This window comes from Daphnia carinata, chromosome 1 (genome assembly GCF_022539665.2).
Source record: "Daphnia carinata strain CSIRO-1 chromosome 1, CSIRO_AGI_Dcar_HiC_V3, whole genome shotgun sequence".
Lineage (NCBI taxonomy): Eukaryota > Metazoa > Arthropoda > Branchiopoda > Diplostraca > Daphniidae > Daphnia > Daphnia carinata.
In genome coordinates, this window is record NC_081331.1 from 10,901,983 (window position 1) to 10,925,315 (window position 23,333).

At 40.3% G+C, this 23,333-nt stretch overlaps 2 protein-coding genes across 2 annotated transcripts; both read left to right on the forward strand.

The window, feature by feature from the left end:
• Nucleotides 1-8,683: 8,683 nt before the first annotated feature.
• LOC130696869 (transcriptional regulator ovo-like) lies at nt 8,684-17,387 on the forward strand. Its single transcript, XM_057519999.2, has 5 exons — nt 8,684-9,436; nt 13,157-15,006; nt 15,072-15,498; nt 15,581-15,705; nt 15,768-17,387. Exons 1-5 carry the CDS (start codon nt 9,190-9,192, stop codon nt 15,936-15,938), a joined length of 2,820 nt encoding a protein of 939 aa, XP_057375982.1. The 5' UTR covers nt 8,684-9,189; the 3' UTR covers nt 15,939-17,387.
• A 1,302-nt stretch (nt 17,388-18,689) lies between these two features.
• Nucleotides 18,690-21,926, forward strand: LOC130696649 (1,4-alpha-glucan-branching enzyme-like). The gene is made up of 14 exons (XM_057519757.2): nt 18,690-18,894; nt 18,953-19,122; nt 19,192-19,307; nt 19,386-19,508; nt 19,589-19,733; nt 19,815-19,905; nt 19,963-20,172; nt 20,230-20,301; nt 20,357-20,528; nt 20,616-20,825; nt 20,894-21,065; nt 21,137-21,321; nt 21,383-21,631; nt 21,685-21,926. Exons 1-14 carry the CDS (start codon nt 18,752-18,754, stop codon nt 21,754-21,756), a joined length of 2,130 nt encoding a protein of 709 aa, XP_057375740.1. The 5' UTR covers nt 18,690-18,751; the 3' UTR covers nt 21,757-21,926.
• Nucleotides 21,927-23,333: the final 1,407 nt, after the last annotated feature.

Here is a 23,333-nt window from a genome sequence, read left to right on the forward strand (position 1 = left end):
CTGCAGCGTGAATCACGGAAGAAGGAGGAATCCCACACACACATACACACACAGTATAAGAATATTGCAACCAATGGCACGATGTTCTATACGTACAAGAGGAAGGGAGGGAATTCTCTCGGGCGTCGCGATGCTTTCTCGACGCTTCTCGGCCGGTTGTTGAACTTTGGCCAAGAAAATAAAAAAAAAAAACGTCTTTTGTCGCAAAGACAAGTTTCAAGGGGATTACCCTGCAGCTATGGAAGGCGGAAGTAAAGAAAAAAAAATGGATGCTCCTTCCTGGTTTCTTCATCTAGTAACCGCATAAAGTCGTCCATCATTTCTAATATAAATTTAAATTTTTCAAACTGAATTTTTTATTTTTGTGGTTCAATTAAAATTTCGAACGTTTATCTTTTTTGTTTTTTGGACACTGCGACATCTTTTGAATTGCTGTTCAATGACGCGAGAGTTTCGCTTCTATTCAGAACAATAAAGGCAAATAAAAGGGGACGAGAATCTTGTTCCCAGCGATAATTGAGAAGAACCGTTGGTCGTGAATGGCTCGATTGCACGCGGGAATTGACGGGGCTACCTGTGACGGGGTTGACTAAGCGTGAAACGCCATCATTTCGCTCTTGTAGTATGATGTATCATCTCTATATGAAAAAATTATGAAAACAAGTTGCTACACTTGGTTAATTTATCAAGCAAACAATAAACAATTAACCAAAAAATAATTCTGTTTCGTATCTAATCGTTAACGGGGGCTGAAAAATTTTAATTTAAAAATAAAATAAAATTTTAAATATCAATTCAATTCAAAACTGAATAAGTATACTTCCATTCCCTGTCGGGGCAATAATTAACTAAAGACATATGTGGGTACCATAGACTTCCCCCCTTGTTCCAGGGAAATTGCCGCCTGTATGTACACATTTCAAGGGTATACGTAGTTATGTTTTATAGATAGACTAATATATAAGCTATCCAATTTTCCTAGTCATTGAAATAAGATAGGCTTATAGGACAGGGAGCATCGAAATTTTGTTACACCAAAAGAAAACATATGGGAGACAGAGAAAGAGAGAGTCATCGACCCTGTCCAGAAAGAAGCCCGTCTGTCTGTGTGTATCTCTATACGACAAAATAAAGCCATAGGCAGAGCAGACATCAATTGCTAGTTTGCCTCGTGGAATTTAATGCCCACAGAAACGATGGAGAAATGAACGAACGAACGCCAGATGGGCCCACAGCGTTCACTTCCCCCCTTAGCTATCGTGCCCGCCTATTTGAAACTTCAAAAATTGTTATCCGCTTTTGTTTTAACTATTTTCAGACGAGAACTATCGTACATACAAGTATAAGAGCTAAATAAACTACTCAAAACTATTTCTAATCCTTGGCATCATCATTGCATGAATCCGTTATTCAATCGAATTTGAAAACGAAAATCATTTCAATTTACATCAAAACTCCCCCCTTAAAAAAAAATGGCCAACCGGAATACACGATTGCCGCATTGCTGGCACAGACGATATAAATACAGTACAACCGAAAGGTAAATTCAAGGTCACCGTTTGTGTGTGCGACGTGAAACAAAAAAAAAAGGAACACCGACGACGACGAAACCGAAAAATGATTATGGCATATAAAGAGCAGCGAGCAGTAAAAAGGCGCAAAGAAAAAAGCGCGCGTGAACCGCAACTATCCTGCAGTCATGTTCCGCTATAACCGAGAGCCACTTTCCTCGTCTTTTTTTCACGGTCCCGCCGCTAGCGGAGTTATACATGCGAAGCGCAAGCGGAAAGAAAAGAAAAAAAAAAACTAAATACAGTGCACCTTCCCTCAAATGCAATGAAGAGTGTAAGTTGAATAACGGTGTGAAAATAAAAGAAAAAGTCACGCCATATTGAGGCAATATGATTCCACGTACCTGGTGATTCCCTTCCTTTGTCTTTTCCAGGTGACGTGACCATATCGTTCTCGTCATCATCGACGCCACAGCTCCTTTGTTTTGGGTGGTCTTTTCATCGATGATTCATTTCGTTTTTTAAATATATCTTTGCGGTCTGTGGATACATACCTTGATATTTCTTCTCTTGAGAAATGATTAAAAACAAGAAAATGAATTTTTCTTTTCGGACCGGAAGGTAAATCAATCACAACTGTTCCGGTTCATTCCCACCTCTTTCCGGCTGCGACTCCCACATTTGATTTCCTTTCACTAATTGTATTACATTGTATATAGGCATGGTGATATTAGATGTAACCGGTATTGGCTAGCTCATTTTCTTTATAGGCCTATCCAGCTGCGGTCTGCAGCCGGCTGGAACTCGTGTTTTTTTATTTCAAGGGGGAGACGACCTTATTATTACGACATCACTTTCTACAACATCAATTAGATGCAGTACACATAGGAACAAACTCTACCACACCGGCTGTCCTTGCGGGGTATGTACAGTTACAAATAATTTTCTTTACAATTCTTATATATATTTTTCAAGGTTTATGATGTCTATATGTTATAACTCTCGTTTATATGGAGAGCAGGGTTAAAGGGGGTAAAAAAAAATGCGTGTGTATGTCCGGCGGATGTCTTGTGTCAACCGGTGGGCAGGCAGATTCAATTATGATGAACGGTATATTATTTTTTGTGTGTGTTGTGTATATGCTGTCAATTGACAATGTATCCACGACAAACAGATCAAGTCACGCAGCTGTGGTTGTAAACTAGTACACCAGTTTGAGATCAATTACGGTAAACTAGTCGAAATATCGTGTTATTCCCACAGACAGGAGGAAAAGCAAAAACGTCAGACTTTTGCTTTTTAGCTTTATAGTAAATAACATCAAGTAAAAAAAAAATTAAGCTATACATTTAAAGTCTTTCCGGTTTATTTAATTCTTTGACTAACGTAATGTTTCCCGTTTTGGAGTGTCTCATCGACCGCAAAACTATGACGAAAGATCTCGTTCTTTACTCGAATCAGAGGAATGAGGAAGTCAATCATACATTTTTTCTGCTATTGTTAACTTCAATAACAGATGATGGATATGGTCAAATAATGACGTCAATACGCAACGTTCAAAACGAAATAGAATTTTTTTTTTCTCTCTCGAGCCGTCAAACACCTGTACGCTGTGTGACATCAGTTGCAGAGAGCGACGTACGGAAATAACCTGAGAAAGCACAACAGCAGGAGCAACTCATCATCGTCGATGGCCATTCGGACCATCTGTCGTTGCTCTTCAGGGGCAAACTAGAGAAGAAAAAAAATCTCTGAATTTTACCAAAGGCGATATCATTTCGCCATATGGTCAAAATTAAATATTTTTTCCTCCAAGACGATCAAATTTCTTGAAATGGAAGGAAGCGGATTTTATGATTCAACCTCTGCCAAACAAAGTCAAATTGACTATATATAGTGCAATAGTTTGTATAGTTATCCCTGAAACTTTTCCGGCCAGAAGGTAACTTGCGGTCGACACACTATGTACGTGTTTTTTTTTAAGTCCCGAAATTTCCCACCTCGTTGAAACCATTGCGAAATGCGCACACCCTGGTAAAAACATAAATCATTGATGAATCTACAGTTTTTATTTAATAGAAAAACTTCCGTCTTTATGCAAATGATGCCAAGGCCATGAACAACAATTGAAATGTCCCCCCATACATTTTGAATTTTTTTTTATCCCAAATGGATCGTGAGTCGGCGTGAAATTGTTATACATAAAAGACTAGGTGATAGCCTTGGGACAGTGTTCGGTCATTGTGATTCATTTTACGCGCATTTTAAATACAGATGCTGCCTGTTTATATAGAAGAGTCGAAAAGGAAAAAAAATCTTTTATTTCTTTCGCTTCCTATAATTATCCGCTCTCCTTTCTGCACGCTACATGATTGGCTGAGCATTGCGAAGGCCATCGTGACAGTTCGCCTTGAATTTTTCCAGGCGGTAAAACAACTTTTTTTTTCTTTCGTTTTTGTTTTATAAAACAAGATTCGAAAATCTTTTGTCTTTTAAAGGAGACAACAACTCCAAAGTGCTGCAAAAACTCGTTTTTCTCTTTTTTTCAATTAAGGTAAACTTTGAACAAATTTCGTCACGAATTTTTGCCGTTGCCCGGTGACAGCGATGGTCGTTCCGTTTGCCTTTAACAAAATAAAACTGGAATTAACAAGGAAGTTGATAAACAAGAAGCAACTCCAATAAAGTCAAACACTATTTCGATTTTAATAAAATCACGAAAGAAAAGAAGAAAAAAACTAATTGCATTTTTTTTTTCAATTACACCGTGAGAGCCTCTCATCAACGGGAAACAAGGAAAATGATTTTTTTGTTCACGTTGGCTCTTCACACAGACGAGTGCGAACTCTCGTGAGTTCAAAGTTCATTCTGTACGCGGTTGTTGTCTTTTTTTATTATTACAGAGGAAAGTATATATTCACGGCTGTGAAGTTTTCATTCTTCTTCCCAACCGCGTAGATACAAGAAAAAACCTTGCGGTTTCAAAAACGGTTCTTCCTTTTTCCTGAAAAAAAGGTTATTTAAATTGAATGAATCGAAAGGCTTTTTGGAAAAAGATGACGACAAAGAGAAAGTTTTTCTTTTTCTACAATTTCAGGGTCGCCCTTCAGAAGAAAGAAAATGTTTGACTGCTGTTCTACCTGTCGTCCTCCCCTCCTATTTTTTTGTTGTTGTAAAACTCTACTAAATACAACCCTCGTCTTTAACTTTTGCCTTCTTTCTTTTTAAACTTTTACCTTTTGGGTAGAGACACCTGGCGTACGGTAAAAATCTTCCCCCCCTCTCTGTTAAAGTTGTTGAATAAACTCGAAAGAGAAAAAAGGAAACGGAAAGCAGACAGTTAACCTTCACTACAAGCCCACAATGAAAAAAAAAGCAACTGAGTTCATCAAAAATGCATAGAAAACAAAAGAGCGTAACGAAATCAAAATAAAGAACCGTTCTCATCATCACTTTTGTTTGAGCTTCACTTTTCTTTTGGTTGTGGTGCGTTTTGCTGTAGAAGAACAAGAAATCAGTGAAACGAATAAAGAAGCCGTTTTTTTACTGTTTAAACTAGACACACTGGGGGCCAGTGTTACGTGGTACGTTTCTTGATTGTAGAAATCACCGTTTCTGTCAAGGCCGAACGGCTGAAAACTAACAAAATCTTCAACAAACAAATGTTGTGTCATTTCGAATAACAATTACGTATCAGACGAAAATGAAGCAATTGTTCCGAGCAGACGAAAAATGAACCAATTGTTCCGAGCAAGCGAAATTTCGGTCGGCAAATTAGTAAAACTACGTTTTTCTTAATTTTTTGTACTTGTTTAACTACGGCTCATTTGAATATTATCCGACTAGTATTCCTTATAAACTCGTAGAAATGGTGGGAACCAGTTTTATCGAAAGACTAGATTATAATAAAGGGATCCTTCAAAATGACGAAAACGGAGTGTCGATGGCGGTCACGGTAGGAAACTAGTTTTTTTTTTTACGGGGTCAAGTGAGTTTAGATTCATGCTACGCACATTAGTCATATACGTAACAGCAGTCCAGCTTCCTGGTGAATTTACGAACATCGATAAACACTGAAAATTCTTAGCAGCAAAAGAACAATACCCACTAGACTCAGGGACACGTAGATTATCGACCAGCAAAAACAAGTCTACTCGTTTAAGAATGTGTTCAAGGACTTCTAGTTTTATTGCTATTAATTTTTCACGTTTCGTGAACTACACAGTTCGTTACAAATATTTTTAGACTGTGACAAAGGATTGGCAAAAAATTTCGATCACGAAACAAAAAAAAACAGTCCGTAAAAACGAAATGTTGCAGACGACAGTTTGAAAACAAGTTGTTCTCTAGTTTGAATGTTTTTTTTTCTTAATTCAAGGTGGAATACATAAACAGACGGCAATGCCAGATCCGAAAAACCCGATATTTAGACGAAACTACTAATCAATTAAGATTAACCGATATTTGTTGATCTCGCCATTCCGTTTTTCTCTTGTGCGAACACATTCATTCGACCTTAATAGCTTCATTCTATTTTGACTTCTCCGAAAACAAGTTTTATTCGTTCAAACATTCCAAGTTCATGCCATGTAATGAAAAATAATTCGTAGACAATGGTTGAATTTTTTTCCTCCCTCTTATTCCAATTGTAAATAAAGCAAGTGTGTGTCTGTCAAATTATCATAATAAGACTGCCCCTATCTGACAATAACAGATCTATAGCTAGAATTTTGAAGGCCAACAACTATATCTTTCACGCAAAAAAAAAAAAACCCGGACGTAAGTTACCTATACTTTTCTAATTATAAAATCACACCCACAACGAGCTAAGATTACATCAATAAAAGCTCAGTGTTTTTAAGTGCAGTCGCCTAGAAAATGGGTGGAAAAGAACCCCAAACAAAACTCCAAATGGTGTGTAAGAACTAACATTCCTGTTACGAAGATTCTTCCTGCTAAGAAAGAGAAACTTTCACCGAGGGTGCGTAGAAAAAGGAGGCCTAGAAAAATAGGGCGAACACTCTAGTCCTATGTAATATAGGCTATACGTAACCATCGACCTCAATTCTTCTCTCCACAAGTGAAAACTTATCCAACCCTCATTTTTTTTCCCCCTCAAAATGTTGTACAGTTAAAAAAGAAATATAGGAGGGGAGGTAGGCATTTAGGGCACACCTGAAAGGTTACGAGGTAAAAAAAAAAGAAAGTTGAAAGTGACCATCGAAAGTGGGGAAATCACCGTACACTAACTGTATATATAAACGAATAAGGTAGAGCGTTAGAGGATTCCTCTCTGTGTATCGGGATGATGGTTGTATAACCCAGTCGACGGGAAAAAAGAAACGGTTGTGTCCGTTATTATGTGCATGTCATTTCGTTAGCATGACCCAGACCTAGAACGAGTTCTACCTGTAGCTCGTCTTCTTCTTCTTATTTTTTTTTTGTTTGTAATAGCTTTCTTTTATTTTTGTTTTTCTTTATTCCTTGGAAGATAGTGAAAAATAAAAGAAGATTTAAAAAAAAAAATATCCCTCTCACCCAAAGAAAAAGCTTTAAGCGATATGGCGATGAGCCAATCTTTTAAGGATTCTTTGGGCCATCGGGTCACATTTAGATAATCTCTGCCAACTGCATGTGTCGAGAAAGTAAATAATCAAAGTATTATCAATTTTTTTTTCCTTTTCGACATTGGCCTATAAGAGAAATGATTGGATTTCTTAATTATCGATTAATCGAACCTTGACACCGATATGAGAAAAAACTGTGATGGCGGTGTCATCGCACGGAAGAAAACGGTGGTCTGGATTTTCTTCCAAGAAGATTCCGTTTTTCTATTATATGAAAAAAAAACGAACAAAAGATTATACAATTCCTGTTTCCCGTCGAATTTCTTCCTGATTTTTAATTGAGGTAAAAAAAAAAAACATTCCCCACGAAAAAGAATCTGTACACACAACAGAAAAAGAAAAATTCTGTAGAGAAAAAAAAAAGGCGGCCGAGTCCGTGCATCGACTTCTCCTTGGCTTCTTTTGCTGAGAGATTCCTATAGCGTCTAAAGCAGCCAATGGCAAGTCTTGACTTTGAAAAGGGTGGGGAAAGTGGGTGGTTGGGTGACTGAAGGAAAAAAAAAAACCACTTTCGCCCACCGGGCTCACCCACCACCTCCCCTCTCGCTGGCTTCACGGTCAAAAAACAAACCGCCCGAAGAACAAGGAGCTCCTCACGCAGGCCTCCATCTCCTTTTGTTATCGTCCACCACCTGTGTGTGTGTACGTTCATTTTTCATTCTCTTTCCCACCATGGTTTATCATCTTCTTTATTTATCCTTATTTTTATTTTGCCCGGAAGAAAATAAAAAAATGGCGACTGAATATTTTTGTAAATGTATTTTCATTTTAAAAAAGGACAAAATATGAAAAATTTAGATCATGTCCAGGCCAGGATTGGATATGTAAAGACCCTGCTAATTTCTTTTTTTTAGGTGACCTTGTGTCGTTCACCTGGAAAGATTTACAGCAGCAGACGACATGGCGGGCTCTTCTATTTTTCTAGAACTTGTGCCAAAATAAATGATAATAGAAGCCCCGCAGAAAAATCGAATAATTTTCTCGAGGCAGTCAAGGTTTCAACATGCAGCCAAAAGGACTTGACTTGATTCTTTAGGCCTTGAAAAATAGAGACGCAAGGCAAAACGAGAGACAAACTTTGGTATGAATTTCTCTCTCGCCTTTTTCTATTTGGCTGCATACAAAAACGAAAAAAAGACAAGGAGCAGATTACAGCACCTTAAACGGGGACCCTGAAAAACTTGGCCGATTCGTCTGCAACCGAGAAATCATCTGAAAAACGTCCGCTAGGTTTTCATCCACCAGTTTTGCTTACTCCATGTTTCCCGGTGTGTTCAGGTTTTTTCTTCACCAGCAAGGAGGAAGAATCCCTTAGGCTACGGTGGGTGATAAGCAACGGCACTTTTTGTTTTTCTTTTTCCATTTCTTCCCTCTACACAGCAAATGGAAGACCGGTGATTCTAGAAAAGAAAAAAAAAACGGGGAGGTGGGGAGGCAAATGGCCGCTTGTGTACAGCCAACAGCTACTCCTGGTGGTGGTTAAGGGTACAAGGTATACGTCTATCCTGTGGGTGGATTCAAGTCACTTGTCCTTCAGCTCTCGTCGCAGGTAGACGCGATTCGCACATAACAGCAATAGCAGCAACGAAAACGTTGTTTGATTTTTCTTTTGTTTTTGTTTCGTTTTCTGCAAGATTTTACAGTTGTGTTTTAGTGTGACTTATCGACAGTCGGTGATAAAAGTGAAGACAAAACACGTGCCACCAAAGATGGCGCGCATTCAGTGATTTCAACGTCCGAACTAAAGAAAAAAAACATCTTGACAATATGTCAGATCGTGAATTCGTTGTTGTGATCGAAAGAATTCCATCGATTAATACGCACAAACACACAATTCATTTTAGCTAGTTACGAATTTCGGAAGGACCAACAAGAAAAAAGAACGAGTGGAACGCAGAAAAAAAAACAAAAGAAGCACTAGGAGCGTTCGTGCGTTCAACAGAGACCTTGAAAAAGAAAAAGACGGGAAGAAAGAGAGGGAGAAAAGAAAAAAAGAGTTTTTTTTTTGTTGAAACATTTCACGCAGTCAAGAAAAAAAAATCTGAGTGAAAATGCCCAAGATTTTCGTGTTGAGAAATCGTTTGCAAGAGCAACAGGCTCGTTTGTTGGAGACGCAGCGAGGCCAACAGAAGATCCGGTCGGACGAATTGTCCAATGATTTCGATGGGCTGCAAGATCAACCCGTGGCTTTGATTGTCGACAGAAAATCGGATATCACCGCCGCTGTGGCCGCCATTTCTCTTTCGGCTTCGACTTCCGACAAGGATAATTGCCCACCACAACAGCCCGATCAAGCAGGTAACAAAACAAAAGATACATAAATAAATATCTCTTCGTTCGTTCGAATCGATTTACCCCGCATTGTAAGCCAGTGCACTCTGGCGGCACGACCCGCATGATTCTTCTTTTGTGCGTTTTAAAACTTCGACAACACACATTGAGCACGTTAATTTTTTTTTAAACCTCTGCGCACACATGTTTCTTAAAATAGCATTCTTCGTTTCACCCTTTTTGCCAACTAAAGAAAGAAGATCGGACTGTATTGTATGTCCAGCTGCTTGGGACATCGGAAACAGGTTTTTGCCCTGCCCAATTAAAGTAGCTTCCCCCCTTTTTTTTTTATTCACATGGGTGGGGTCATAAATAGGGTCTTCAGAGGTCATTTCTTGACCTGCGATGACCCTTTCCTTTCTTTTGAACCCCCCTTTTTTTTTCTAGAGTTCGCACAGTTCTTCCTCCCTAATTTTAACCTTTGATGACCTCTACCGCGATGTCCTCACCCTCTTTTTTTGCCAACAAAAGAAGATATTTTTTAACCCGTCTCATTTAAGGGCATTCCGCTCATGTCCTTGAGACAGACGAAGGCTCAATCGCCACTAGTTTTATATTTTTATTTCCTTTTTCTTCTGACACGCATGGTCCACTTTGGCCCTCCCCGATTTCTTTATAGTATGTCCGTTGTGTATGCCAAATTGACACACGCACGACCAGGGAAACCTTCACTAAGAATTCTCTACTTCCTTTCCATGTGTTTCCCCTGAAAAGGGTAAAATAGTATATTTTTTTTCTTTTGAACACACAAAGATGGGGAATATTGTTCTAGGTCTACCATATGTCAGAATCAGAGCCATGTGGGTCAGGCATTTTTTTATTGACCTTTTTGAACTATGTTTTCAACACATGCCGGATGTCAATTTCAATTAAAAATTGGGAAACGAAAATTTTAAGAGAAAAATGAATTTCAATTCACTGCCAAGGTCGTTTTATCACACAAGTTTTTCTTTGTTCTTGCTAAAAAAAAAAAAATCGAATTAAAACAGTTTTCATTGCGACATTTGACTTTTTGTTACGAATCCTGCAAATCGAGTCGGTCCAGTTTTTCTCGTTCTTTCCCGTCGTCAGGGAAACATCTAGTAAAACTTTAGGTCAACTAAAAAAAAATGAACGCGATGGAGAAAAAAAAAACCGCTATGTCGAATAATTCTGGTTCCCAACAGCTGTCGTGTCTACATCGCCCGCGGGAGTGAAAGAAAATATCAAGAGAAATTTAAAAGAAAAAAAAAATATGGAAGAATGTTACAAGTATCCATCCATCACGAAATCATATTTAAATATCCCCCCCCCCTTTTTTTCCCCTCGTTCAATCCAGCATTCTAGTCATGAAGTCGAATGTTTTTTTTCTTCTTCCTTCTAAAGGCTAAAAGGGGAAGAAAAATTTGGGAAACTTTCATCGTCACGGCCGCGTAGGAAATCTATAGCGGGTCTATGTGTGTCAAGGGTATACCTGCACGAACGCAGCAGAGAAAATCAAGTTGGGCATGTGTCATAAGAAGGAAAACAAAAAAAAAAAGAACTAAGCAGGGACGGGAAGTTGCTGTGCGCTTGGTCATGTATTCTTTCCTCATATCATTTCACAATCACCTGTAACGGGTGGAAGGAGTTTGACTAGCAGAAGAAAAAAAGGTGATCCATGTACCTGACGCAATTTCTGTTTCCTCCGTTTTTGGAAACAAACAAAATATTAGCCAATTGTAAAATAGGAATGGTGTCAGAAGAACAAACTCCTACTGGATTAGGAAGAGAAAAAAAAAAGGGGGAATATATTATTAATCGATGTGTATAGACAATGTGTAAAACGAATAATAGACGCACGAACAGCGTGCACCAGCGCGCGGGGGAAGGCGAAAGTCAATGACCAGCGGTGAACTTTCCTGCTTCAGGGGGAAATAAGAAAGAGAAAGAAAAAAAAACTACACACACACACACACACACACCGGTCTTGTGGTAAATGTAAAAATACCAAGTCCAATCTGGTTTTGCGCAAAAATTGGGCCTAAAGCGATATATATATATTCACATTAAACATATATTTTTTTTAAAATTAAGATTCAAGGTGTGTAAATCCTCCCCCTCGTTGTTCTTCTAATTATTGTCTGGCCCTCACTTTCCATTCTGTGGGGTGTTTAGTAATCTGAGAAGTGGGATTCTTTACTTTTGACTTCCTAGTATGAGATCATTAGCCCTCTCGCTCTTTGGCTGACCTAACGATCGCCCTTTGAGAGGGACTTGATCAAATAATCATTTCCTTCTGCACCTGGATGGACTTTGTTTTTTTTTCTGGAACTTGTTCAGGTGAATCTTGTTTTCGCCCTTTTTTTTTGGATCAATTAACTAGATCCTGTAAGACGACAATCATTCGTTTTGGGCTTTGAAAACTCGTCGAATAACGGTTCTTCTTAACAAAAAACAAAAGAGAGAACAGGATTTACAAAGACAAATCAAGAGATGGAAAGTTAAATCTGATATGAAAATTTCACAATCTTCTATTACAGACGGATAATAATATCAAACATCATTTCTAAGCCTAGGATTTTTAAAGTTAATTTTACCTTTAAAAAAAAAGTATAACATCTGGAAGACTTGCGTAACAACCTGCGGGATAAGAAAGAACATTTTATTTTGATCGACCATATGACGGGCATCTGGTGGTGTGTGACTGGAGGGGCGGGAAGGTTGGTCCTGGAGTCCATTCGGTGCCATCGAACCCTCACTCCGTGAATTCTTTTTTTTTTTTCTTTTTCCCGAGAGCGAAACGCCTCGCAGCTGATAAATGAGAGTTCTCTTTCGCGCAAGGGCGGTTCGTTCCGCCGAGCTTCTTCCGCTATATTCACGATCGGCAGTTGTTTGGTGTGGGAAGGGAAAAACAAGTGGCAACAGCCAAGTATAGCCTCAAGTTAAAAAAAAATTTTCTTTATTTTATATTTGAAATTATTAACACAATGCCTATACAGTGAGATCCTTTTAGCAACGGGAAATAGCGGGAGCTGCTGTTGTAGCTTCTAACGTAGCGACAACTACGCATCTTTTTTTTTTTTTCACGACAACGTCATCGTGCTTGGCTAGTCGACCGGAACCGTGACAGGGCGATTACCTCGTGATCATTAAAAAAAAAAAAGGGATTCCTTTTCATTTTTTTAAATTCTTTTTAAAACCTCCGTCTTTCTTGTCCATTGAATGTCAAAGCAGATAGATGTCTTTGATTTGTATAAAGGCCGTAGAGCTTTGATTCACGACGGCATTACAAGGGTGTAAGGAATGTGTCGCGTGTGTAGGGAAACACAACCAAAATGGGTCTTTTTTTTCTCTCTCTCTTTCAAGGTTTTCCACAGTACGTCAGTCGTTTGCAATGATGCAACTTCCTCTTTCCCAGAATGCCCTTCCTTTCTTGTACAAAATTCAAGGCGAAACTCCATTGGCGGGGTTCTTTTTTGTTCTTTCAAACGCAATAGACAGAAAATGTCACCCTATTTTCAGGTTTTCTAGGTACTTCCATTTTCTCGTGAGAATCCGCTTTAAAAAAAAAATATCCAGACGGATTTCCGATCATCCGCTGATTGTTTAAAATGGGATACAAAATAAGATCCCCCGTCCAACAGTAGCTGTTGATTTTAAACAAAATCAATTTTCAAATGAAATTAAAATATTTAACGGTTGTGCTTTTCTTCTTTCCGTTTTCAGAAAAAAATGAAGAAACACCGGTAGCGGAAAAAGAGAAAGAACTGCAGCAAGAAAATGAAAAAGAGGAGGAGGAGTCGATAGTGTCGCAACAACCGGGATCCGGAAGGAGGTACTTGCCTTTCTTTGCTCATCTGCAAAAGGACCAGAAACAATTGCCGGAGGTGTCGGCCGTGGTTAGCGAAGATGAACCGACCACGCCCGGACCGTTGCGCTACGTCTCCGTCATCCAGAGGACGCCTCTCTTCCGTCCGCGCGAGCCCGAAGCGGAGAAGAAGCGGGACGTGCCTCAGCCATCGCCCAAGCCGAAAAAGGAGCCGCACAGCGACGACAAAACGGAAGAAGGACGAGATGAAACGGGCGAAGAAGACGATGCGGCGTTGCCAGTTCAAGAGGCGCCCATCGATTACCACGTGCCCAGGGCTAAATCACCTGAAACGATGGACGAGGCGGAAAGAACTCGCGGGGACGTGAGAGAAACGGCTGCATCCGCCAGACGTCGGGCTCGCGAAGCGGCCGATAACGGAGCCATCGACATGCGATGCGTCCGTCCGCGGCTTTCCGCATCGCCGAGGCGCCGCGGAGGCAATCACCACGACGGCAAACCGATGGATGGCGATAACGGCTGCGGAGGAGGCGGCAATGGCGGCGGAGGAGGCAATAATGGCGGAGGTGGTGGTGGATACAACAACAACAACGGCGGAGGCAGATCGTACCAAATGGGCGGATCTGGCGGAGGCGGAGGGATGTCCGGCTTTGGCGGCGGAAGCGATTCGGGTAACGGCGGAGGCAATGACAATCACTTACCGTACGGAGATGGATCGCTACCGCTGGACGGTTGCGGCAACGAGTTCGACTACACTCGACTGGAACAGTTGGGTCCGCTTCCCTCATTGAACGACGTCCTACCATCCATGAGATCCTTTCATCCCAGCCTCTACGCCCGACTCCAAGAGCCGCCTCGTTACGTCAATCCGCCAGACTTGGATCGGCCGCCTGGAGGTGGCGGTGGCGGCGGAGGAGGAGGAGGTACCGGAAGTAATAGCGACCTAGAAGCCACCTTGACATCGCTGACGTCGCTAACAAACCTGAACCCGTTCAACGCGAATCTTAACCTCTACGGTAATTACTCGCAAAATGCCTACAATTTCACCGCTTCCGGTCACGGACCCGTCACTGCCGCTCACACACCAAATTCTGGCGGCGGACCAAGCCCCTGCGGCGGGACCCAGGCCGATTTATTCGAACTGGCCAACGATCCCGACATGTGCGCCGACGACCAAAACTCCTTCTGTCCGGATGTCGACCAGATTACCGGACTCCAATTGAGTTTCCCCGTCGAGTCGGGAGTTCACGTGATTCCCGAACACCACCTGGCAACGCCGCAACAGCAGCAACAGGACCGGTTGTATCATCACCAACAACAGCAACAACATGATCAACAACATTCTCGAGTGTACGCAACGTCACCTGGCGGCTATTCATCGGTTTCTCAGAGCCACCGTCGAGGTGGATCGCCCACCGATTCCGACGGCCTTAGCGGCCTGGTCAATTTCAGCCCGTCTGCCCTTTTGACGCCCCTCTCCATCGACCAATCGCCCTTGATGGACGTTCAATTTGGTTCGTCTCAGATGTCACCTTGTTCCATCAATTCCTCCTCATCGCCGGTACCTCATTGCGAGTCTTCCGGTGGTGGGTTACTCAACCGAAGCCTTCACGCTCACACGCCGGCCCCTCAACACCACCAGCAGCAGCAGCAGACGAATAACAATAATTCGGTCATGTCCGTCGATCAGTCGGACAACGAGTCCGTCTCAAACTTGCAAGTCCGTGTCTCTGTTCTCCAGCAACGGGTAAATTATTGGAACATTTTGTTAGATTTTTTTATTCGAAGGTTATTAACGTTTTAAATTTTTAGGACATTTCCGTACAGCTGGGATTACCTAATGATGCCCCCATTGAATTTGTTAATGGCGGCCATGGAATTAAAAATCCATTGGTGCACGATAATGACGGCAAAGATTCTACCCGCGATGGATTCGAATCGGATTCCTCATCGCGGACTCAGATCCGCATGAAATCGTCGAAGAGAGGCAGCGGTGGTAGAGACGGTGCTATTTCGGCCTGTTCGTCTTCGACGGCTGCCGATGGAATGAACAACGGAGCCGATCCCGACGACCCGTCCAAATTCACCTGCCGACTCTGCTCCAAGAGTTTCACCTTGCAAAGGCTCTTGAATCGGCACATGAAATGCCATTCGGACGTCAAGCGCTACCTGTGCACCTTCTGCGGCAAAGGCTTTAACGACACCTTCGATTTGAAACGACACACTCGCACGCATACAGGTAACTTAGAATATTCAAATTTATGTAGATGGGGAAAAAACAGGAATTAATTTTTAAATTTTCTCCTTTTTTTTGCCAACAGGTGTCAGGCCCTACAAGTGCGCCCTGTGCGAGAAATCCTTCACGCAAAGGTGTTCTCTCGAATCGCATTGTCTCAAGGTGCACGGCGTCGCCCACCAGTACCAATACAAGGAACGGAGAGCAAAGGTAAAAAATCATTTGATATGCAATGCAAAAAGAAAAACGTTTAAATTATCCTCTGAATTCAGGTTTACGTATGTGAAGAATGCGGGCACACGACTAACGAGCCCGAGGTGCACTACGTCCACCTGAAGGAGAACCACCCTTACAGTCCGGCCTTGCTCAAGTTCTACGACAAGAGGCACTTCAAGTTCACAAACAACAACTTCACCAACATGTTGCTTCAAGTCCGATCCTAACAACATACCAACAACAACAAAAAAGACAACCACTTTCATAATCATAATCAACCGTATATAGTATCCTCTCCTCCTGTTATGTTTTACACTCCTTTTTACACGACAGCAACACACACAACATATAACACGAAATTTATGAGCAAATTGGTATATAGTGATTTTTATTTGCTCGGTAAAAAAAAATGGATGGTTTTCTATTTTTTATTTGAACGGTGGGGGGAAAAGAAAAATCTCTAAAATTAAAAAAAGGTACTACATGTTATATTATCCACTATATAGCAGACGCACAAACGTTTGTTCCTGTCTTTCCTTGTAAGTTATCGTGTGTGTGTGTGTGTGTGTGTGTTTGGGACTGTTTGGAAGAAGGGCGGAGGGCGTTACACGGAAAACATTGACTCAAACACGCACACACATACGACACTGATTTCTAACCTTATGGGTTCTACGTATAGTTTCCATTTTGCGATTTAAGCACTAAGCAGAAAGATTTCTAAAACTTAAAAAATGTCCTTCCAGCATTGAAAAAAAAAATATCTAGGGGGGAAGCAGGTTAACTTAAACAACGAACACTTGAAACACGCAATTACACATTCACACATACAAAAAACTACAGTTAATATTTTCTATTTCAAAAAAATCTGTTATTGGGACCGCATATTTTCGGTGTGTTAAGAAAGCAAGATGAGAAAAAAAACCTTTCTAAAGGAATTCAGGGGGCTCATGGCTATTTTTCCGTTTTCTTTTTTTTTTCCAGTTTCAGTTTGTGTGTTTGTATTTTTGTTTTACACATATCCCTTTTTCTCTCTAGTGGCTGTCGAGCAATTTTTTTTTTCTATTTGATGAAACAGGTATAATGTTATGTATTTGAGGTGCGACTATATTCATCTTTATTTGTGTGATCTTTCACTACCCCCTACCCCCCATCATCACGTTGAAAGAAAGTTAATTGAAATTTCGGTGTTACAAAAAAACGTGAAAAAAAAACGAAAATTCGGAACCTTTTTTTTTTTTAAATTTCGTGGACATTGTTTATTTCGGTTGTGGGGTTTGGCTACGCCATCGTGGTGTGGCGATTCGGGGGTGTGCATTCATGTTTGTACCGTGTATGTGCTGCTGGGGTTTTTATATAGGGTCAGTGGAATACGATTCTACCGTTTTTATGCAACCAAATAATTTATATATTTTCCGCGCTCTTCTCCGCCTGGATAAAAATTCGCACATCTTTTCTCTGTTTTAGTTGATTTCCCCTCGTATTTCGTTATCTTCGTAGTTACACACACCGACCCTCCAAAACTTTTATCACCCTGTTCTGAAAAATCTTAGTTCTTCCCATACACTTTATTCTAAATGATCGCTCTGATGATTTATCCTGCATTTTTTTTTTGAAAAAAAGCTGTCACAATCATGTACGTCTCGTCATATTCTTTCGAATAATAAACACATATATCTGAGTATGACCGGCACCTGTTGCCGTGCGTAAATCGTAGATTTCTAGGAACATTATTGCAACAAAAAGAAATCGATGGGTCGCTGCAGTGGGCGTTTGGGTAAAAAATTATTAAACGCAAAAAAAAAAAATACATAACAACAAAGATTCGAACCCGTGAAATCAGCATGGCAGCCGTCAACGATACTACAGCGCCATACTTTACCCACAGTAATGTATATAAGCTGCCTAGTTGAATGGGTGACCCCCAAAGCAAAATTTAATTGGGATGTGCGGTCCTGGCACAGAGGTTATCACCCTCGCTTTGTAATCTGAAGTCCCCGGGTTCAAGTCCCGGCACCGCCAACTTCCAAACCCTCCATTCCCTCCCGCCCTCCCCCCATCTCCTCCCACCCTCCCCCCCATGTCATCATTCATCATTCAAGATTCATCTCATCGGATTACGCAACATTCAGCATCTTCATGACTACGGATGCGCAAGTTTCTACATAAAATGGATAGAAGAATCTTTCAAGAAAGAAGAGAAGAAAGAAGAGCCATGCCTACTATAAAGAAGCTAAATGGCACTACACTAAAAAAACACTACACACATACCTACACGACAATACAGACGTTTCACATCGATCTGTAGTACCGTTCACTACACGTTAAAGATCGACCCACAAACGGAAGGTAGAGAAGAGGCAATCGTAGCTTGTAGGTTGTTCGTAAGCCTCCCCATGGCCACTAGGTTCATGGATGCCGGCAGCTAATCATCGGGATACGTGACCCTCTTCGATACCCGTAAGTTTTTCTTGGTTCTTATTGTGTCTAACAGTAGCACTAATATTAACAGAAGCTAGCACTAATATGAACAGTAAGTTATATTTATTATAGCATGAAAGAAGCATTCCTGAAGACGTAACGTACTGGTGCGCCAAATCGAACCAACCAGAACGTTTTGAATACTGAATACTGGCGCCAGCAGAAACACTCAATGTCTGATGAAATTTCCATGTGAAAGAACATTTGAAAAGAGAATGACAGTTGAGTAAAAATAACTCCTAATATGGAACTTGAAGACAAAGAAAGCCATTATTTATAGTTCTTCGTAATGAACCGCTATTTAATAATATACATGCTCATCATAGCTACGTTAGAGCTACGTTTCCAAAGTAAGACGTTGTCATTTAATTTGCTAGATCGCATTGATATAGACGTCAGCTGTTTCCCATACCGTCGTGTTTTTCAGCCTAATGAACAGCCTGATCTCAAATTGTTAGTTGCCTGAAAGATCTTCGAGCACACAATCGCCAACTCTCTTGCGTTTCACATCTAAAGCCGCGTGGAAGTCTCTGTTGCTGAAATAATTTACCACGAATTCATAATGGGAGGCAACACGTCATCGTCGGTCAACGCAGAAAGTAACACAACCGTCGAGAAAGAAGCTGTTGTTGCAGTGCCAGAAATTGCTAAGCTTGTGGACCGAGATCCTTATTTGAAACTCCACGAAGATGAAATACGACGCAGGTATACATTTGGATTCTTTTGTTTCTCAGGTCAAGTCTCATTCAATTTTATTTTTCAGGTATGGTGTTTTTAACAACTTGAGGAATGAAATAAATGATACAGAAGGAGGCATTGACACATTCACTTCAGCTTACAAGACATTTGGCATCCATATTAATCAAGATAACAGTGTCAGATGCAAAGAATGGGCACCTGGAGCTGGTCAGCTATACCTGTATGGAGATTTCAGTATGCAAAATTCCGAAAAAATTCATAATGCTTTTCATCTTTCTAACTGTAATTGCTGAATATTTACAGATGGTTGGGAAAAGAAAAGAAATCCATATCAGAAACTTGACTTTGGGAAATGGGAATTAAAAATTCCTGCAAACCCAGATGGTACCTGTCCAATTAAGCATGGTTCAAAATTGAAGGTATGTTTGAAATAACCTAGTATATTTCTATCTATGGTAAAACAAAAACGATACCTGATTATTTGGTAAAACCTTTAGATTGTAGTTGAAAGTGAGGATGGGTCACTGTTGGACAGATTATCTCCATGGGCAACCTATGTTGTTAAGCCACCGGTTGAAGAAGGCTTTACTTACCAACAAGTTGTTTGGCATCCACCACAGGTATGATTAAACCAGTGTCCATCTTGTATAGTTGTTGAATTCAAAGAACACCAAGCAATGAAAGTATAAATTTTCTTCAGAAATACCAATTCCAGCATTCGCGTCCAAAACGGCCTGGCAGCCTTAGAATTTATGAATGCCATGTGGGAATCGCGACTACAGAAGGGAAAGTTGGCTCGTACGTGGAGTTTAGAGAAAACGTTATCCCACGCATCGTGAAACTTGGTATGTTATATTAATGTTAATGGCATTATTTTATATTGCACAATCTTGGAAAGAGTTACAACCTTTCTTCAATATCCATAGGGTACAACGCTCTTCAACTAATGGCCATCATGGAGCATGCGTACTATGGTAGCTTTGGCTACCAAGTTACCAGTTTTTATGCGGCGTCAAGGTACATACGTTTTACCCCTTTCTCTTTGATGCCACTCTTTAGACTATGTCGTTTTAGCCGATATGGAAACCCAGAAGAACTTAAAGAACTAATAGATGTGGCACATTCTCATGGACTCGTCGTACTACTTGACGTCGTCCACTCCCATGCTTCCAAAAATGTGTTAGACGGACTTAATCAATTCGATGGTACAGATTCTTGTTTTTTTCATGGAGGTGCACGCGGTGAACATACTCTTTGGGATAGTCGGCTTTTTAATTATTCAAGGTAATTTTGAAATCATTCAAGAAAGAGATGTATCTAACTTTGTTTTTTCCCCACCAGTTGGGAAGTGTTGCGCTTTTTACTCTCCAATCTCAGGTGGTATATGGAAGAGTACCTATTTGATGGATTCAGGTATGCCCGATGGTTCACGTTTCTGTACTGAAATGGTTATACGAATTTCTTTAAGGTTCGATGGCGTCACATCTATGCTGTATCATTCACGAGGAATCGGACAGGGTTTTAGTGGTGATTACAATGAATATTTTGGACTCAATACCGATACAGAGGCTTTGTGTTACCTTGCCTTGGCTAATCATATGCTCCACGAAATGTATCCGGATGTCATTACTGTGGCTGAGGTATATGCTTTCGCTTACAGTCTAAAAGCACCTCTAAATAAGGCATTTCAAAAACAATTTATTAATACTTTGTGTTTCCATTTTTAGGATGTGTCTGGCATGCCAGCTCTGTGTAGGCCGGTGAGTGAAGGTGGCGGTGGATTCGATTATCGGTTGGGGATGGCTATTCCGGATAAATGGATCCAGCTGTTGAAAGAGCACAAAGATGAAGACTGGAACGTCGGAAACCTTGTCCACACTTTGACCAACAGAAGGTGGATGGAAAAAACCATCGCCTATGCCGAGTCTCATGATCAGGTAAAGAACGAAGTAAAAATAAAATACTTTGCAACTAGTCAACTCTTTTATTCTACCAATACATGTAGGCCTTAGTGGGGGATAAAACAATTGCATTTTGGTTGATGGACAAAGAAATGTATACCCATATGTCTGTGTTGTCGGATCCATCACCAGTGATTGATCGTGGCATTGCTTTACACAAGATGATCCGACTGATCACACACGCCCTAGGTGGAGAAGGTTATCTTAATTTTATTGGTAAGTTTCCCGTTTTCGTTAAATATATTTGTATCGTAGAACATCGCTTTAACATCTTCGAAATAAACAAGGAAATGAATTTGGTCACCCCGAATGGTTGGATTTTCCTCGCGTCGGAAACAACGAATCATACCACTATGCTCGGAGACAATGGAACCTTGTGGATGATGAATTACTCAAGTATCGTTACCTCAATAATTTCGATGCTGCCATGAACCATTTAGAGGAACAGTATGGATGGCTACAAAAAGATCCAGTAAGTGCTGTAATTGATGAAATTTACTTCTTGCACGCTTCAAGCGCAACCTTTTACGTAGGGTTACGTAAGCACAAAGCATGAGGGAGACAAGGTTATCTCATTCGATCGTGCTGGTTTGGTATTTGTCTTCAACTTTAACCCCACGCAAAGTTTCACCGACTATCGCGTTGGTGTACCGGTCGCTGGCAAATATCGCGTTGTGCTGGACTCCGATGACCATGAATGTGGAGGTCATGGGCGGTTAGACCACAACACCAACTATTTTTCGTTTGAAGAACCGTTTGGAGGTCGCCCTTATTCAACAATGGTATTCCACTTTTCGTTTAGTTGAAACGAATAAAAAATGTTAATCATCTGCAGGTGTACGCACCCTGTCGCACGTCGTTTGTGTTGGCTCCTATGGATCCAAACGTGCACGGGACATCAGAGTAGGAAGGTTCCATCTCGGTCAAGGAAGTGTTTTCCATCAGGTTGCATGAGTTACGTACGCCACTATGGGTAAGCGAGTTTTGTTTAAAGTTTTTGGTTTTCGGTGTATGCTGTTAATGATTTAAAGGGACAGTGAAGATCGCTAAAACTCAATAAAATTGGATGCCAATTTATACCTGTTTGTTACCCTTGTTAGTAAATAGTTCATTGTTGGAAATAAAAACGTATTATTCGAAAGAAATTCGCAAAATTTGGTTAGTGACACTAAGGAAAATCATTTGCTTCTTGCTCATTCAACCATATTTACATTGCTCATCTTTCAAGAACTTTAGGACATAAATACTGCTTAGCGTATCAACTTGGACAATTGTCTTCAATGAAATTTTAATATGTTACAAGTATTTCTAAAATTTCGATAAACATTTTAATACTTAAATTCTTTAGAGACTTTGGTAACTAAAGATTTTTATAATATTTCAAAGCCGTAGGGCAGAATAGGGGATGCTAGCTTAATACCAAATCTTTAAAAAAAAATTTTGTTATTTATCTTTGTTGAGTCAAGTTATGCGCAAGTAGTTCAAAGAATGGATTACATAATAATTCTTTAGGTGACTTAAATTCATTAGCTTGAAGAACTATTCTTCCCATGATTTACTATACATATATTTTGATAAACTCTTCTACCAAAATCGTCAATTTTAGTTCAAGTTAATCGTTTTCACATAAACCGAATATTTGACGCAATGCTAGCGCGCCAGTACGCTACAGCGCTAGCGCGATGCAGCAGATATATATCTTTTTTTTCATTATTTTTGCAACGGCTGCTTTAGTGAGAAAACAAATCACGGAATCGAAATCAGCGTCCATTTTTTACTATACCCTTTGATTTTTGTCGAATTCCAAGAGATGTCGTTTTTGGCCGATTTTGACAAAAGTAGGAAGGCTATATAGCCTTACCACTTTTTCATTTTTGGCCAAATTTTAAATTTTGCTCAAAATACATGATTTCGATGGAGAATTGAATGCTGACCACGAAAATCAAATTTGTTTTCCAATTGGCCTTATAGTTTCTAGATTAAACGTAAAAAAAGAAAAAATAAGAAAAGTCGGGCTTATTCTTTGTTCGGGTTTTAAAATTTTTTCTGCGAAAACTGAAACCCATCAGAATTGATTGAATGTCACAGCATATACGCAAAGTTGAATGCTGATTCCGGTAAAATTGCTATTTTTGTTAAGAAGTTAATCGTTTTTGAAATACACCAAGTATTTGACGCAATGCTAACGCGTTAGTACGCTACAGCGCTAGCGAGCTGCAGCAGACATATTCGGTAAGCAAAACGGATTGCCATTATACAATGCAGATGTGGGTAGCATTACTCGTGGCGTTCGTTGCGGACTTTTAGAGAACCCTCTTATGTTCTGCTCTCAGCTAACCTCTAGTGTTTATCAGTAAAGTATGGCAATATGGCAATCCGTATGGCAATCCGTTTTACATAAAAAAAAAAAAAAAAAAAATGGCGGAAAAAAAAAAAAAAAAACGCACTTTTTTCTCTTTTTTCTACCCGTAGCCATCTATCAGT

Bases quoted from the DNA above. Each gene is read 5' to 3' on its own strand.
- LOC130696869 (XM_057519999.2), top strand. From the start codon at position 9,190: ATGCCCAAGATTTTCGTGTTGAGAAATCGTTTGCAAGAGCAACAGGCT. The intron at 15,007-15,071 runs GTAAATTATTGG...TTAAATTTTTAG, and splicing joins TCTCTGTTCTCCAGCAACGG to GACATTTCCGTACAGCTGGG. The intron at 15,706-15,767 runs GTAAAAAATCAT...CTCTGAATTCAG, and splicing joins ACAAGGAACGGAGAGCAAAG to GTTTACGTATGTGAAGAATG.
- LOC130696649 (XM_057519757.2), top strand. From the start codon at position 18,752: ATGGGAGGCAACACGTCATCGTCGGTCAACGCAGAAAGTAACACAACC. The intron at 19,308-19,385 runs GTATGTTTGAAA...TAAAACCTTTAG, and splicing joins AGCATGGTTCAAAATTGAAG to ATTGTAGTTGAAAGTGAGGA. The intron at 20,529-20,615 runs GTATATGCTTTC...TTCCATTTTTAG, and splicing joins ATGTCATTACTGTGGCTGAG to GATGTGTCTGGCATGCCAGC.